Source organism: Equus asinus, chromosome 3 (genome assembly GCF_041296235.1).
Source record: "Equus asinus isolate D_3611 breed Donkey chromosome 3, EquAss-T2T_v2, whole genome shotgun sequence".
Lineage (NCBI taxonomy): Eukaryota > Metazoa > Chordata > Mammalia > Perissodactyla > Equidae > Equus > Equus asinus.
This window is the reverse complement of record NC_091792.1, coordinates 141,905,895-141,920,288: the sequence shown is the minus strand read 5'-3', so window position 1 is coordinate 141,920,288 and position 14,394 is coordinate 141,905,895. Positions and strand designations below refer to the sequence as shown.

The window sequence follows — 14,394 nt, the reverse complement described above, 5'->3', positions numbered from 1 at the left end:
CTGCTGCAGTGTAGATGGAAAAGCTTCCAGTGCTGCATCTAACTAGCTGTGTGGTTTTGAGTAAATCACTTTATCTTTCTGCCACTCAACCTCCTCACCCATAAAATGGGTATATCCACTGATCAGATAATTGATGCAAAAGCAAACCGTGAACCTTAGGTAACTGGACAAATGTAAATTATTATTTATATTAAAGTTTGGACTTGATATATTTGGTCATGCAAACCTATGAGAGGGCACTTTAGCAAGGTGTAGGTCTTGGGGGCCCGAGGCCAGGAACAATGTGGGGAAGAAGTAAGAGCGACATACAGTAGACTCTGGAAATCCATGGCCAAATTTCAACTCCTGGCTGGCTTGCAGCAAAAGCAGGAGGCTGCGGATCTGAGTTGGTGAAGCGGCCAGTGTAGAAATTCATCCAACCACTGGAGGGAGGCATACATTTGGTGGTTATCAGATTGGTCTCTACGATGTTTACCTAAACCCCTCATGCTGCCTGCAGCTTTATTTCATACTTGTAGGTCTGAAAGAAGTGCTAGACCCGATTTTACCTCGCTTATCTTCTTCTTCAACATCACCACCAGCATCACCTTCATCCTGGTCTTTGTCCAACTGTCCACAGTCTTGTAATCTCTTTGCCCTCTTTTAGGAGTGAAAAAATTCTCTTTAAAAATCACACTTTCCAATGAGGAATACAATTTTCAAGCAATCCAGAGACTCATGTCTGCCAACCAGCGCATCTTTTCTCTGTAGTAAAGTTATACGAGATGCCAACTTTTGAACTGTAAGTTGGCTGGTCCACCCACGCCAACCAGAAGGACAGACTCACTTGGAGGCGAGCTGTGTGGGCCAGGCTCTGAGGGAGCTTCTGCTGTCACATTTGATTTCTGCAGAAGGAGAACACCAAGACTATGGTGAGGGTCCGGCTTGAGAAAGAATCTGTTTATTTTTGGAGTTTCTGATAAGGCCAAAAACAGGAAAGAGGAAAAAAAAAAAAAGATTGAACGTTCAACAAATCCATTTCACTGATACTAATGTTACCAGCTTCTCTGGGAAATGCCAACCTGGGCAGCTCTGAAGCAGTAAGAAAGCACCAGGCACACATTTTCTCTCGACTGGAGGAGGAGGAGAAGGCGGAAGTCATCCCAAGTTTCTTGTAGAGGGGAGAGGTTGACCCCGGGGTCAGCCAAGTCAGCCCCCCTCCTCTCCTGGTGGTGCCCGTTCCCGCCTCTGCTCGGCCCCCCCATGGGACCCTGCTGGGAAGCTGGTGAGATGCTGGGCTGGCGCCACTCCCTGTACTTTCTGGCCTGCCGCCTGGGCGGAAGTGCTTGGGGGTCAGGAGCAGCTCCAGAGAGTCCTGGAAAATTAGGAACTTTATACCTTTCCTTGTATATACTTGGGTATTTTCCTGAGAAATAATTAGCGTGTATTTTGTAATTTTAAGAGTAGTATTAAGAAAATCTAAACTCAGGAGATTTGGTTGGTTTCCACTAATTCCCCAATTTGACCAACACTCCCTGGGTATATGGGTACCAGGCCCTGTGCCAGCCCCCCCAGATACAAGATGAAGGAGACCCTGGCTTGCCCTTGAGTGGCTTGAGGAGGACACAGATAGACAAGTATCTAAATGAGATACGAGGTGTGGGGCCGGGGCAGGGGAGGTACCAGACAAAGAGCAAGAGGGCAGGCGGCCTCTGGGAGCCTGGGAAGGCTTTATGGGGAGGCTGTGCTCGAGCTGAATCTGGAAATATGAGTAAGTCGTCCCTACACAGACGAGTAGGGAAGGGCATTCCAGACAAACAGAATAGCCTGTGTGATGGCTTGGAGGTGTCAACAATTGGGTCACCCACAAGTGTTGAGTATGGTTGGAGTGTTCTCAGAGAGATGGACAAGAAATCTGGCCTGAAAAGTGGTCAGAGGTCAGATCACGGAGAGACTATGTGCCATGCTAAGGAGTTAGGATGTCATTTATTCATTCAACAAACATTTATTGAGCACCTCCTATGTGCTCTCATCATTGTGGGCACTGACAGTATATATTGATCAACAGTCAATCCTTGCCCTTATGGTCTTACCTTCTAATGATGGGGGAGGGATGGACAATAATCCAGGAAACAAGTAAATGAGCAAGATAATTTCAGGGAATGGCACCAACTTATAAAGAAATGTGAAGCAGGTTAAGGAGCTGAAGAGGAGGAAGGGAGAGGAAAGAAGTTGCTATTTTAGGTTAGGCAGGGCATTCCAGAAGAGATCTGAAGGAGGTGAGAGAGGGGCCAGGGGAATATCTGGGACAGAGAAGAGCATCTGCAGGTGTGTGCAGGGGAGAGGCGAGGAGGGCAGGCAGAGGCGGTAGGGGGCCGGATCATAGGCCCCTGGGGGAGATGGCAGGGCCTGTGGGTTTTATCTGAAATGAGCGCGGACACCATGAGGACGTTAGGCAGAGGAAGAACATGGGCTGATTTCCGTCTTCAAAGAACCCCTCCTGCTGCTGTGTTACGAATGAACCGTGGGGGAGAGAGCACAGAACGAGGCCGATGTGCGAGGGGGCTCCGGATGGGGCAGGGGTGGCAGTGGGGGAGTGGAGAGAGGGGGTCAGATGCTGTGTACCTTATCCCTCAGCTCAGTGGTTCTCAAAGTGGGGTCCCCGGAGCATCACCTGAGAACTTGTGAAAAATGCAAATTCTCAGGCTCCTCCCAGCACTGCTGAGTCAAGAGATTCCGGGGGGAGGGCGGGGTGCCCAGCAATCTGTGGTTTAAAACACCCTTCAGGTGACTCTGGGGCAAGTTAGAGAGACACTGACCATTACGATGGTGGCGAGTCCTGAGGAGTTTTGAGCAAGAGGCTGGACTGGATCTGATGTTGCCCTTGGGAAGATGGGTCTGGTGGCTCTGTGGGGGGAGGAGAGGAGTCTCCAACCAGCAAGAGGTGACGAGGGTGCCATGAGGGCCAGTGTGACTGGGGATGACACAGAGGAGGAGAGAGGCAATAAGGTAGGAAACAGCTAACATTGGCTGAGTGTCAGTTATATGCTGGGCACTGAGCTGTTTCACTTGGATTATCCCGTTTAATCCTTGCAGTCGCCCTCAAGGCAGCTTTTGTTATTATTCCCACGTAACAGATGAGAAAACCGAGGCTTATTGAAATTTAAAAAAAAAGCACTACATGCACAGCTTTGTGGATGCAATTAATGCCACTGAATGGTATGCTTGAAAATGGCTAAAATAGCAAATTTTATGCAATTGAAAGATTTTTTTTTTAAAGATTTTATTTTTTTTCTTTTTCTCCCCAAAGCCCCCTGGCACATAGTTGTATATTCTCAGTTGTGGGTCCTTCTAGTTGTGGCATGTGGGATGCCACCCCAGTGTGTCTCAATGAGTGGTGCCCCTTTTAAAAAAAGGTTTTAAAGGGGGGCTGGCCCCGTGGCTGAGTGGTTATGTCCGCACGCTCCGCTGCAGACGGCCCAGTGTTTCGTCAGTTCGAATCCTCGGCGCAGTCATGGCACTGCTCATCAAGCCACGCTGAGGCGACATCCCACATGGCACAACCAGAAGGACCCGCAACTAAGAATATGCAGCTATGTACTGGGGGGCTTTGGGGAGAAAAAGGAAAAAAAATAAAATCTTAAAAAAAAAAAGGTTTTAAAGAAAACCCCCCACAACAAATAACAACCCCATACGTTTTCATCTGTAGACAGCCAGAATTCAAACGCAGCCAGAACAAACTTAGCCTGAGCTCCCCAGCACGGTGGTTTGTGTAAGAGGCGGACTTGACACAGCACGAGGTTGGAGGGTGGGTCATCTAAAGAGTGTTCATGTCAGTTTATTAATTTGGGGCGTTGTATTAATATACACCACAGTCCAGTTTCCCAGGTCAGAAAGTTTATGGCTCATCTTTGCTGCTTTCCTTAGACTGATCCACTGTCTCCTATCTGGATTATACTTTTGAAATACTGCCTGGGTTTCCTGCCCTACGCCCTGTCCACAGTGCCACCATCTGGCTACTGCAGACCAGAACTCCAGCAGCCTCCTCATGGGCTCTCCAGGCTCCCTCCCAGCTCCTCTGCAAACCATACATATTGTCTTACAATCCTGGGATCATAGTGGACCTCTTTACTCAGAAGCTTAGAGCTCAACTTGGTTCCCCAAGTCTGATGATCTCCAAGCCCTGCAGATACCAGAGTGATTCTTCTAACCAACACCCTGATGGGCTCTTCTCAAAACTCTCCAACTCTCCCTTTCTCGCTCAGAATGAAAGACAAAGCCCTGTGTGACCAGCCCCCGAGTGATTCTGCCTGCGCATTCCGCCGCTACACTTTCTCCTCTTCCTCCCCTTTGATCACTCAGCTCTGGTCTCATCAGCCTCTGTGCTGAACTAGAAGTTGCCAGGCACATCGCTCCCCCAGGTCTTTGCCCTCGCTGTGCCCTCTGCCTGGAACACTCTCCCGCAGACTCTCTGGATGGCTCCTCCTTCTTGACTCTGCTCAATTTGACACCTTATTTAAAACTCAGTTCCTTCCCCAGGCACCCTGGTCTCCCTCGCCCTGCGCTGTTCGCCCCCCAGGCACCCATCACCTTTGCACATTGTGATATTTTGAATCCAAGTCTGACTCCCTCTCCAGTGAGGACAAGGGCGTTTGTTGTTTTCTTCACAGATGTATCCCAATCCCCTGGCACATAGTAGGTGCTCAACAAACCTCTGTAGAATAATGGAGTGAATGAATGAATGACTGGCTACTTTCCCAATTTCCCAAGGAAAATCTGGGCTTGTATCATTTCCTTCTTACCTCTGCTGCATTTTGATTCTCAGTGAATCTTTAAGCTGCTTGGGGCAGAAGTGGAGGCCGCCGGACCACGGGTTTGCACCTGACCTTGGGTGGGGATGACGCCACTGCCTCTTGCCAGGCTGAGGGACAGAAGGAAGAAATGATGTTTCTGCGCCTGGCAGCTCTGCCCCGCCCCCTCAGCCTCCCTCGGGTTCTGACCCTTCCCAGGGGCTGAGCAGAGGAGAGAGGGGCCAAGGCAGAGTGAGAGGAGGAGCCCAGGGAGGGGGCTCAGCATTGGTTTGCATGTCTCTGTAGGGACTGGGGCAGGAGGACCAGGACTGGTCAGGAGAGATGCTTTTCTGTCTCCCGTCTTTCACTTCTCTGCCTCTGGCCGCGTTTTCAAACCCAACCCAGCGGGGAAGGGCCCAGTAGGAAGAGCTGAATGGAACCTTTCATTTTGCTGCCTATTTAGTAAAGCTGGGCTCTCGGGGCGCCCTTTCGAACCCGGCCAGGCGGTCTGGACTCCTGCATCACCTTGTCCCGCGCGGTGCTGGCCGCTCCTGAGCTGCCGGGAGCTCCTTTGCCCAGGAGGAAGTTTGTGCCGATTCCTGGTCTGGGCCTCGCGAAGATGCGAATGCGGGCGACGGTGCTCCCAGCTGGCCTCTCTGCAGCCTGTCTTCACAGAGCTGACATTTCCAGAAGTTGCAACGCTGCGCCCCCCAAGCTTTAGTGGAAATCCTAAAGGCTCCGAAAACCAGAAGTTGTTTGTTGTTATTTTGGTAACTAACCTGAATTTGGTGGCAAACTTCACCTGAACTGAGGCTGTTAACAATTCTTCTTTTGGTCCTCTGAGTGTGAAGATTAGTATGTTTTGCTGCAGAAATATGAATATGTCTAATTGTGTCCTGCTATGTTAATATATTTAATTGTTGTGTGCTGTCCCAGATCCCCCGGGGGTGTCACGGACCATACCATACTGCACTGTGTGAGCATTCTTAAATTGGAAGCTTCTGAATTTCCACCCACAGCTGCCCCAGGGTTTGGATAAAGGTCATGCATCTATGTGTGTCCTATGATAGGGAGATAGCGGGAAGTAATCTCTCTGAGTCAGACAGCCTGGCTTCAGCTAGCAAATCCTGGCTGCTGGTCTTGGCAAGCCTCTTAACCTCCTGGGCCCTCTGTTTCTTAGTCTGTAAGGTGGTGGCCATGACAGTGCTCTCCCAGCACTGTGACAAGTCTGCCCCTGGCTATCTCACCACCTGCATTTCCCATCACTTGCTTGCAGGCCCCTCTTCTTGGACTCATTCTCCCCCGGATGTCTCCAGGCCTGGCTCCCACCCCATGTTCAATGTCCACTGTGCTCAGGAGTCACCTCCCCAGAGAGGCCTCCTGATCCTATCAGTGAGGCATTGGTCTCCCCCGGCCCCAGTCACGCCTTCTCCCACTCTGCTTTTCTGCCCAGCGCGTGTCTCCACCTGCAAGGATACTCTGTGACTATTTATCTCCTTGTAAATCGCCTGTCTCCCCCACTGGAATGTCAGCACCAGGGCGGGGTTTCTTTGCTGATTCTCGGCTGCCTGGCCAGCAGCCCGGTGGGTGCTCAGTGTGGAGTGCAGCAGGGGGGCAGCATCCTTGGCAAAGGTGCCCTCGTGGAGCCCAGAGGGGAAGGACAGCAGGACCAGGACAGATCGCCCGCCTTCCCGCACTCTCAGGCCTCTGTCTTGTCTTCCCTGAAGGCCACATGCAGCTGCTGAGTCCTCGTTTTATTCTTAGCGGGGGTTGGAGGAGGCTGAGGAGGGCTGCGTGTGTGGGAGTGGGGGCCAAGGGAAAGGAAAGACAAGTTCGGTTTTTCTTGTGCGGACCCAAGGCCAAACTGGTTAGGTGTTTCCTTAAACGCCTTTTTAGTGTGGGTTTCGGGAAATGACTAGGAGGGGCATTTCCAGAGCCCTCTCTGCCCGCACTGTGACATTCTTGCCACCCTGGAGTGGGTGTTTGGTTTTGGAAACGTAGGCAACAACCCCCAGAAACCTCGTGGGGGGGAGACATGCTGAGGGCTCTGAAGGGCAGCCAGGCCCTGTGGGGGTGACAGTTACTGGAAAAAGCCTTTGACTCTGTAGGTTTGTCCTCAGGCTTCCCGGGACGTGGGAGTGGGGAGAGTCACGGGCTGAGGAAGGGAATGTTGTCCTTAGTTCTTCTGCAGTGCTTGAAGCCTCTCCAGCGATTAAGCAGGAGGCAGGAGTTGTTAAGTGTCCTTAGGGGCAGGCCGGTGGCTCTTCAAACAGCCTGAAGCAAACACCGGGTTTACGAGGAGGGTTCTCCGGGATTCCAGGCAGCGGGCGAAGACCACGAGGGTCTCTCAGAGCCGGGAAGGCAGGGTTCTAGGAGGTTCAAAGTATTTAGGGACATGCGGGCCAAGTGAGTTAATTAAAGGGGTGGTGTGAGATGTTGAGCCCCAGAGTCCCGGAATGAAATTCATGAAATCTAAGAGACCTTGAAAATTTACGCATGATTCCAGCAAGCAGAAGAGCATAGCAAGTCATATAGCGAGCAGCCATCACCGGCCACCCAGGTTTATAAAATTCACCATTTTGCCATTCAGGTTTTTACAAAAGAAACAAAGTGTTAAAGACACCATTGGAGTCCTTTTGTACCCCTCCCCATATTCCTTTCCTTTCCTCCCTCCCTTTGAATTGGGTTATTATTCCCAGGCATGTTTTTATATTATTAATGCAAATATTGGCTCCATAAATAAATCTATTATTGTATGTGTTGTTAAAGTTTACACACCATATACAATATAAAGTTTTGATATAATAATATATGATGCACATATATGCACACATTATAAACTGTTGTGTCACTACACATAGCCTTCTGCAACCTACCTTTTTTCGTTGTTCAGTATTATGCTTTGAAGATTTGCCCATGTTGTCGTTCCATCATTTCAAGTCGGCAGAACATTCCATCATGTTAATACACCGCAAGTTATTTATCCATTTTTCTGTTGATGGGCATTTAGGTTGTTTCAAGTTTCTGCTATTACAAACAATACTTCAGTTAACATTTTTATACCTGTGTCCTTGTGTTCCTGCTGGAGTTTCTATAGAGTGTATATCGAGGAGTGGAATTGCTAACTTGAGAAGTCTGCAAATTTCCAGCCTCATTTAGTATAACCAGAGGGGTCTCTGATGGGTCAATCCCAATGGGAACTCTCATGAGCAGCGTGCAAGAGTTCCTACATCCTCACCAACTCTTTAGTGTGGCCAAAATGTTTCAGCCCCATGAGGTGAGGGTTCCAGGCAGCTGAGGACAATCTGCCAGCAACTGTGGAAGAACTGAGCCAGAAGCTGAGGAAAGAGTCCTTCGGCGCTCGAAGGGAAGCAGAGGCAAGGCTGGACCATCCCCATCTCCCCCATACTCTTTCTCCTCTCCCCTCTGAACCCTGTGCCTGGCAGGCTGAGCTCTGTGGATTGTGTCACTCAGGCTCCCTGCCCTCTGCCTTTGTCCGAGCGAGGGAAAGTCCCCTCTTCTTCCCTTCTCATGTTCTTGTGGCTGGACTAATAATAAGGTTGACACGAGACCAGATTAACAGGAGAAAAACCCAATTTAGTACGTACGTATTGGAGGTCATAGAGAAATGACGCTCCAAGAGTGAAGGAAGCAGGCAGTATATGTATCTTTTACACAGAGAAACAATAAATTTGTGAGGAATGACAGGACAAAGAAACTGAGGTCCCGGATGTGTAGTTAGTGAGGAATTTAAGCAGAGTTGAGGCTTGAGGCAGTAAATGTACAGGGTTTGTTTCCGCAGCTTCTCGGCCCTGGATCCCCGGCTCTGGTGCTAAGGATGCAAGGAGAGCACCCTTCACAGGGGAGATGTATTTCCTGCTCTCAGGGGAACAGAGACAGGAGGGTCAGAAGGCCTTTTTTGCTTCTCAGATAACTTTAATTCAAAATAATCAGTATGCTATTGTGGGACATTTTGGGGCGGCCTGCCCTGGGCCCCAACACATTCCTGTTGGGTTTGACCTGAGAGAGAGGCACAGACGGGAGACAGTGGATGAGAGGAGAAAGAGGTCAAGGCATTTATCCCATCACCCCGCTCCTGGCGGAGGCGACCTTCTTCTTCTTTGGCTCCAGCTCCCCCAGGTCCACCAATGCTGTTCTGTGCTCTCGCCCCTCCAGGCCTCTGGTGGAAACAGCTCCCCACTGTTGCTAGTCTCGGGGCCTTCAACAGCAGTGTCGGGTCCCCTAATCACCCGACTTCTTGCAAATCGTAACTCTATTCCCTCTATTAAGCTCGTCAACTACACCCTTGGAGTGTGCCGTCTCTCTCCTTCTCTGAATGATATGCTTTTTGATGTTTTTTTAATAATTCCAATATTTATGAATACTATCCTCCGTTTAGTTTTCCCCATAAAAGGGGAAATAATGAGGTACCACAAAGTGACGTTTTAGGCCTGTGAGCTCCAGGGTTCACGTACTGGCCAGGAGACCTTCCCACAAGGATTTAGATTGAGCCCCAGCAAAATGACCAATGATTTCACACTCTAGCCCTGCTTTGGGGGTTCCTACAGATAACCAAGCCCATCAGTGTTAAATCTGAATTCCAAGTGGCTACTGCACCTTCCTGAAAAGGTGGTTGTGAGAATAAGAGTTGAAAGTATGGGTCAACAGCAGAGAGGCCAGTGACCCACCGAGCCCCTCTGGATGAATTAGGAAGATGTTCCTCTCTTTGGGTGCTCACAGCCCTGCACTGAGGCTGGCAGGCAGAGCCCTTCCTGGGGGTGGGAGGTGGGGTGCCCTTGTGCAGTCCACATCCTATACAACAGTATGCAGCAGCCCTGCTAAAGTCTGCACCAATAGTGGTGAAGATCCAGTGGATCCTGGATTCAGGCAGATCTAGGCTCAAGTCCTGGTCTATCTTCAGTCAACCCCAGAAAGTTCTGTGGCATGTCTGGCGAGTCACCTAAACTCTTAGTGTGTTCAGGGAGGATAAGAGCTGCCCCTGCTTTGGAGAGTTGCCATGAGGATTAAATTGAAAGAACGTCTGTAACTTGTATAAACATTATTGGGTACACAGTAGTTGCTCTATGAGTGCTGTTATTCTGACTTAGTTGCCGCAGATGTCCGTTGTTGTTGTTATTTGCCGTCAATCTTGGCCCCCACCTCTCCTTGCAGGCAGGATCTATAGTTCTCACTGTGAGGGGCCCATGTTGAGGGGCGATGCTGTCACCTGGGGTCTGTGCTCTGAGATGATTTCCCTCCTCTGACATCCTCCTGCTGTAACCACCTGAGCGACAATTTTTCACTCGAAGATCAGGTCCTTGACACCATCAGTTCTGCTTCTCCATGTCTGGCTCCTCCCTCTAAATTGCTCTCCAGTCCTCCTCTCTCCCTCCGTCTCTCTTCCCTCCTTCCTCACCTCTCCTCCTTCCCCTGCCTCTGTTCCTCCTTCTCTTCTCCCAAACAGCTCCTGAGCCGCACAGACCCAGTGCTGGGCACCAGGGATTGCAGGTGAACAACACTGTCCCCAGAGCCCAGAGCACGTAAGGATTTCAGTCCCACATGGCCCCATGCCCAACAGGGTTAGTTAAGGTCACCAGAAGGGAAAGTTGCCTGCTGGGCTTGAGGGGGGATCATTCCTGGGAGGCCTCTAGCTGCCACAGGAAGAGCTCCTCTGCGTCACTGGGCTCCCTGCTCTTCTCTGCATCGCTAGCTCACCCTGGGTGTTGCAGCAGGAAGATTCCAGAGGAGGAAGGTCATCTCAGAGCAGCAAGCCAGGGGCCCCTAACTGCAGAGGTGGGACCCCTCACTGTATGCTGGGTGGCCTCTTAGCCTCTTTGCTCTCCTGGAAGGAAATAACCACTTGGCCCCTTAATGGAGCCTATGGCCTCTCCAGTGCGCTGCCCACCTCTGCCCTAGAGGGAGAGAATGTGGGGGAGGAAGGGAGATGGTGAGGAGGTCAGGAGAGTGTCCCCCGCTCCCCAATACCCAGAATCAATCTTCTCCTCCCAGAGTAGGGATCAGGCCAAGGTCCCCAGAGAGGGCAGTGGAGAGAAGGGCCCAGGACCCTGGGAGGACATGAATACCTATGGGGCCTAACCTGTCTGCACCGCCTTGGTTGGGTAGCCAGTTTGGCTCAAGGTGGCATCGGGGCAAGGTGAGCGCCTGAGCTTTGTAAACTTTGGTTTGAACTCGTGTAATCAAATAGATGATTTGGTTTCTTGGCAAACACTGTTTTAGAAAGATCAAAGCCATGTGGGTTTGCTAAGAAAGGTGAGCATTTTCCAAAGCAGCCTTTTCAGAGAAAGAGGGAGGGAGGAGAGAGGTGGGGAGGGGGAAGTGGCTTCCTCTAGTGGGCAGCAGTGGTAACAGCGTTAAACTGGAGCAGGTACTGAGAAGGGGATGAAGAGGTGGAGAAATGTAAGGAAGAGCGGCAAAGACACGTTGCCTTATATGCAAATCATATACCCGACAGGGGGTTAATTTCAAAAATATGTAAAGAACTCGTACAACTCAACAACAAAGAAACAAACAACGTGATCAAAAAATGGGCAGAGGATAAGAACAGTTTTCTAAAGAAGATAGAGAGATGGCCAACAGGCACATGAACAGATGTTCAACATCGCTAATCATCAGGGAAATGTAAATCAAAACCACAATGAGATATCACCTCACCCCTGTCAGAATGGCTGTAATTAACAAGACAAGAAGTGACAAATGTTGGAGAGAATGTAGTGGAAAGGGAGCCCTCATACACTGCTGGTGGGAATGCAAACTGGTGCAGCCACCGTGGAAAACAGTATGGAGATTCCTCAGAAAATTAAAAATCGAAATACCCTATGATCTTGCTATTGCACTACTGGGTATTTATCCAAAGATGATGAAATTGACAATACAAAGAGACTTATGCACCTCTATGTTCATTGCAGCACTATGCACAATAGCCAAGATGTGGAAGCAACCCAAGTGCCCATTGACTGATGATTGGATAAAGAAGATGTGATATATATATATATATATATACATACAATGGAATACTACTCAGCCATAAAACAAGACAGAGTCATCCCATTTGCGACAACATGGGTGGGCCTGGAGGGTATTATGTTAAGCGAAATAACCCAGATAGAGAAAGACGACCACTGCCTGGTTTCACTCATATGTGGAAGATAAAGAAACACACGGACAAAGAGAACAGTTCAGTGGTTACCAGAGGGAAAGGGAGTCCGGGGAGGGTGAAAGGGGTAAAGGGGCACATATGTATGATGATGGATAAAAACCAGAATATTGGTGGTGAACACGATACAGTCTATACAGAAACTGATATATAATAATGTACACCTGAAATGACACAATGTTATAATCCAATATGACCTCAATAAAATAATTTTTAAAAAAGAAAATAAAATGTTCGCTTGTTTCTCCTCCTGGGAGCTCCTACCCTCCCCGACCCAGCACACCCACACTATGCCTTCCTTGACAAATAAACCCTCTGCCCTACAATATATTTTAACAAACATTCACGTGTATCGAGCCCTAAGTACTTTATCAACAGTAATCCATTTAATTCTCAGAGCAAGTCTGTGAAGTAGGAACTATTATTAGCCACGTTTTACAGGAGAAACAAAGGCACAGAGAGGTTAACTAATTTGCCTGAGAATGTGCAGCCAGTAAGTAAAGCTGTGATGCAAGCCAAGGTCCTCCGGCTGCAGTCTGGGCCCCTACCCGTATGCTGGGGGGCCCCTGGGCCTCTGGTTTCCCCAGGCCTCGTGTTCGGGTGCTGATCGTTACACCTCCACCATGTCCCTTATCATGCCTGGAGTTATAGGTGCCAAAGCCCTTTAGTATTTCATGTCCTTCACTTTACTTGGTGCTCTGCAAAGTAGGAAGCACTATTATCATCTCCTTCTACAGATGGGGAAACACAAGCTCAGAGAGGCATAGTGAGATTCTCAGTGTTGCACAGCAGGTAAGCCCTAGAGCTGGAGTTGAAGGCAGGTCCTCTTGCTCCACTCCACCACTCTCCCTGGGCTTCTCTCAGTAGTTCCCAGCAGCTGTGCCTCCTTGGGACAAGTCCTTGGCTCCATCTTTCTTTCCACATCCTCTCTCTGAACCGTTTTTCTCTCCCTCTTTTCCTAATCCTCACCTCCCTCCTGCCCTGAGGTCCCCTCGTCCACCCTGTGAGAGAGTTTCCGTTTCACCCATTGCCTTTGCCCTTTGCGCCCTCCCTGGCCCCCGAAATGTCTGTTCGGGCCTGTTTTCTCCTTTATGGCGTTCTCCCCTCGCTGTTTTTTGCCCTTTCCCTTCTCCCGGCCTGGAAGTCAGAGGTGTTCTCAGGGCCGCAGGGCATTTTGGGGAGGAAGATGGGCACCTTCAGGAAACATATCTGGTCCATCCTTTCTCAAACTCTTCTGTACATATGAGGACCACGAGGTGGCTGTTAAAAATTGGGCTTCCTGGGCCCCAGATATTGAGTCAGTGAATCGGGGTCATTCTACACAATTGTCTGAAGTGATTTTGATCCTGAGGGTACCGCAGTTTGAGAAACAATGCTCCGAACTGTGTGACGCTCATGTGGGTTTGGGTGCTGGTCAGCAACAGCAGCAGCGAGATTGGCATCCTGGGGACTGTTTGGGCCGTTTGCACCCCAGAATACATTCCTCACAGTAAACTCCGGTCAGGAGTGTTTCTGAAGATGTCTGAGAAGACAGCGCAGCTTGGGGCCCACCCCAGTGGTCTGGAGCTGCTTTTGACCTCCTTTCTGGTTCAGCTTTGAATTGAAAGAGGCAATGCTGGTTAAAAGGATTTGGGGGGGTGGGGCTGCTTTGACAGTGGATGGTTTCATTAGTCTGTCCTGTCCTCTCTGGGGAGGTTGGAAACAGGAAGCCTGCTGCCTGGTCATCATCGCCTTCATCAGCAATGATGGTTAGCGCTTCCTATGCATCAGGCACTGTCCTAGATATTGTGGGGGGTGCAGACCTGATCCCTGCTCTCAAGGAGAAAATAATGTAGTACAAAAAGTTATGTGCAAAAATAACTGCACGTATGGCTCAAAGACCCAAACCTGAGAGCAAAAACTACCAAACTCTTAGAAGGACACGGAGGAGAAAAGATTTATGACACTGGATGTGGCAATAATCATTGCCAAATGACACCAAAGGCACAAGAAACAAAATAAAAAAAATAGATAAGTTGGATAATATCAAAGTTAAAAACTTCTATGTGTCAAAAGACACAATCAACAGAGTGAAAAGGCAATCCATGGAATGGAAGAAAATATTTGTAAATTACATACTTGCTATGGGTTTAATCACAACAATATATAAAGAATTCCTATGAATCAACAACAACAAAAAAATCTGATTTAAAAATGGGCAAAGGATTTGGATAGACATTTCTCCAAAGAAGACATGCAAATGGCCAATAAACACGTGAAATGATGCTCAACATCACTAATCGTTAGGGAAATGCAAACCAAAACCACAGGGAGATGCCACTGCACACCCATTAGGATGGCCACTATCAAAAAAACAGAAAATAAGTCTTGGTGAGGATGTGAAGATCTTGGAATCTTTGTCCATTGCTGGTGGGAACGTAAAATGGTGCAGCTGCTGTGGAAAACAGTATG

General features: G+C 49.2%; 2 protein-coding genes across 2 annotated transcripts in view; one reads left to right on the top strand and one right to left on the bottom strand.

Moving 5' to 3' along the window:
* The window catches only part of ANAPC4 (anaphase promoting complex subunit 4), a 59,646-nt gene extending 47,488 nt beyond the window's left edge, over positions 1–12,158 (top strand). The window contains exon 29 of the mRNA XM_070506113.1: positions 11,696–12,158. Within this exon, the coding sequence (XP_070362214.1) occupies positions 11,696–11,710 (15 nt within the window). The 3' untranslated portion in view covers positions 11,711–12,158. The remainder of the gene's footprint in view (positions 1–11,695) is intronic.
* LOC123284738 (uncharacterized) lies at positions 162–7,687 on the bottom strand. Its single transcript, XM_070506453.1, has 8 exons — positions 7,646–7,687; positions 6,248–6,490; positions 5,295–5,432; positions 4,782–4,900; positions 2,799–2,953; positions 827–884; positions 549–639; positions 162–422 (listed from the first exon to the last, which is right to left on the bottom strand). The coding sequence occupies exons 1-8, from the start codon at positions 7,685–7,687 to the stop codon at positions 339–341; spliced, it is 930 nt and encodes a 309-aa protein (XP_070362554.1). The 3' UTR covers positions 162–338.
* Positions 12,159–14,394: the final 2,236 nt, after the last annotated feature.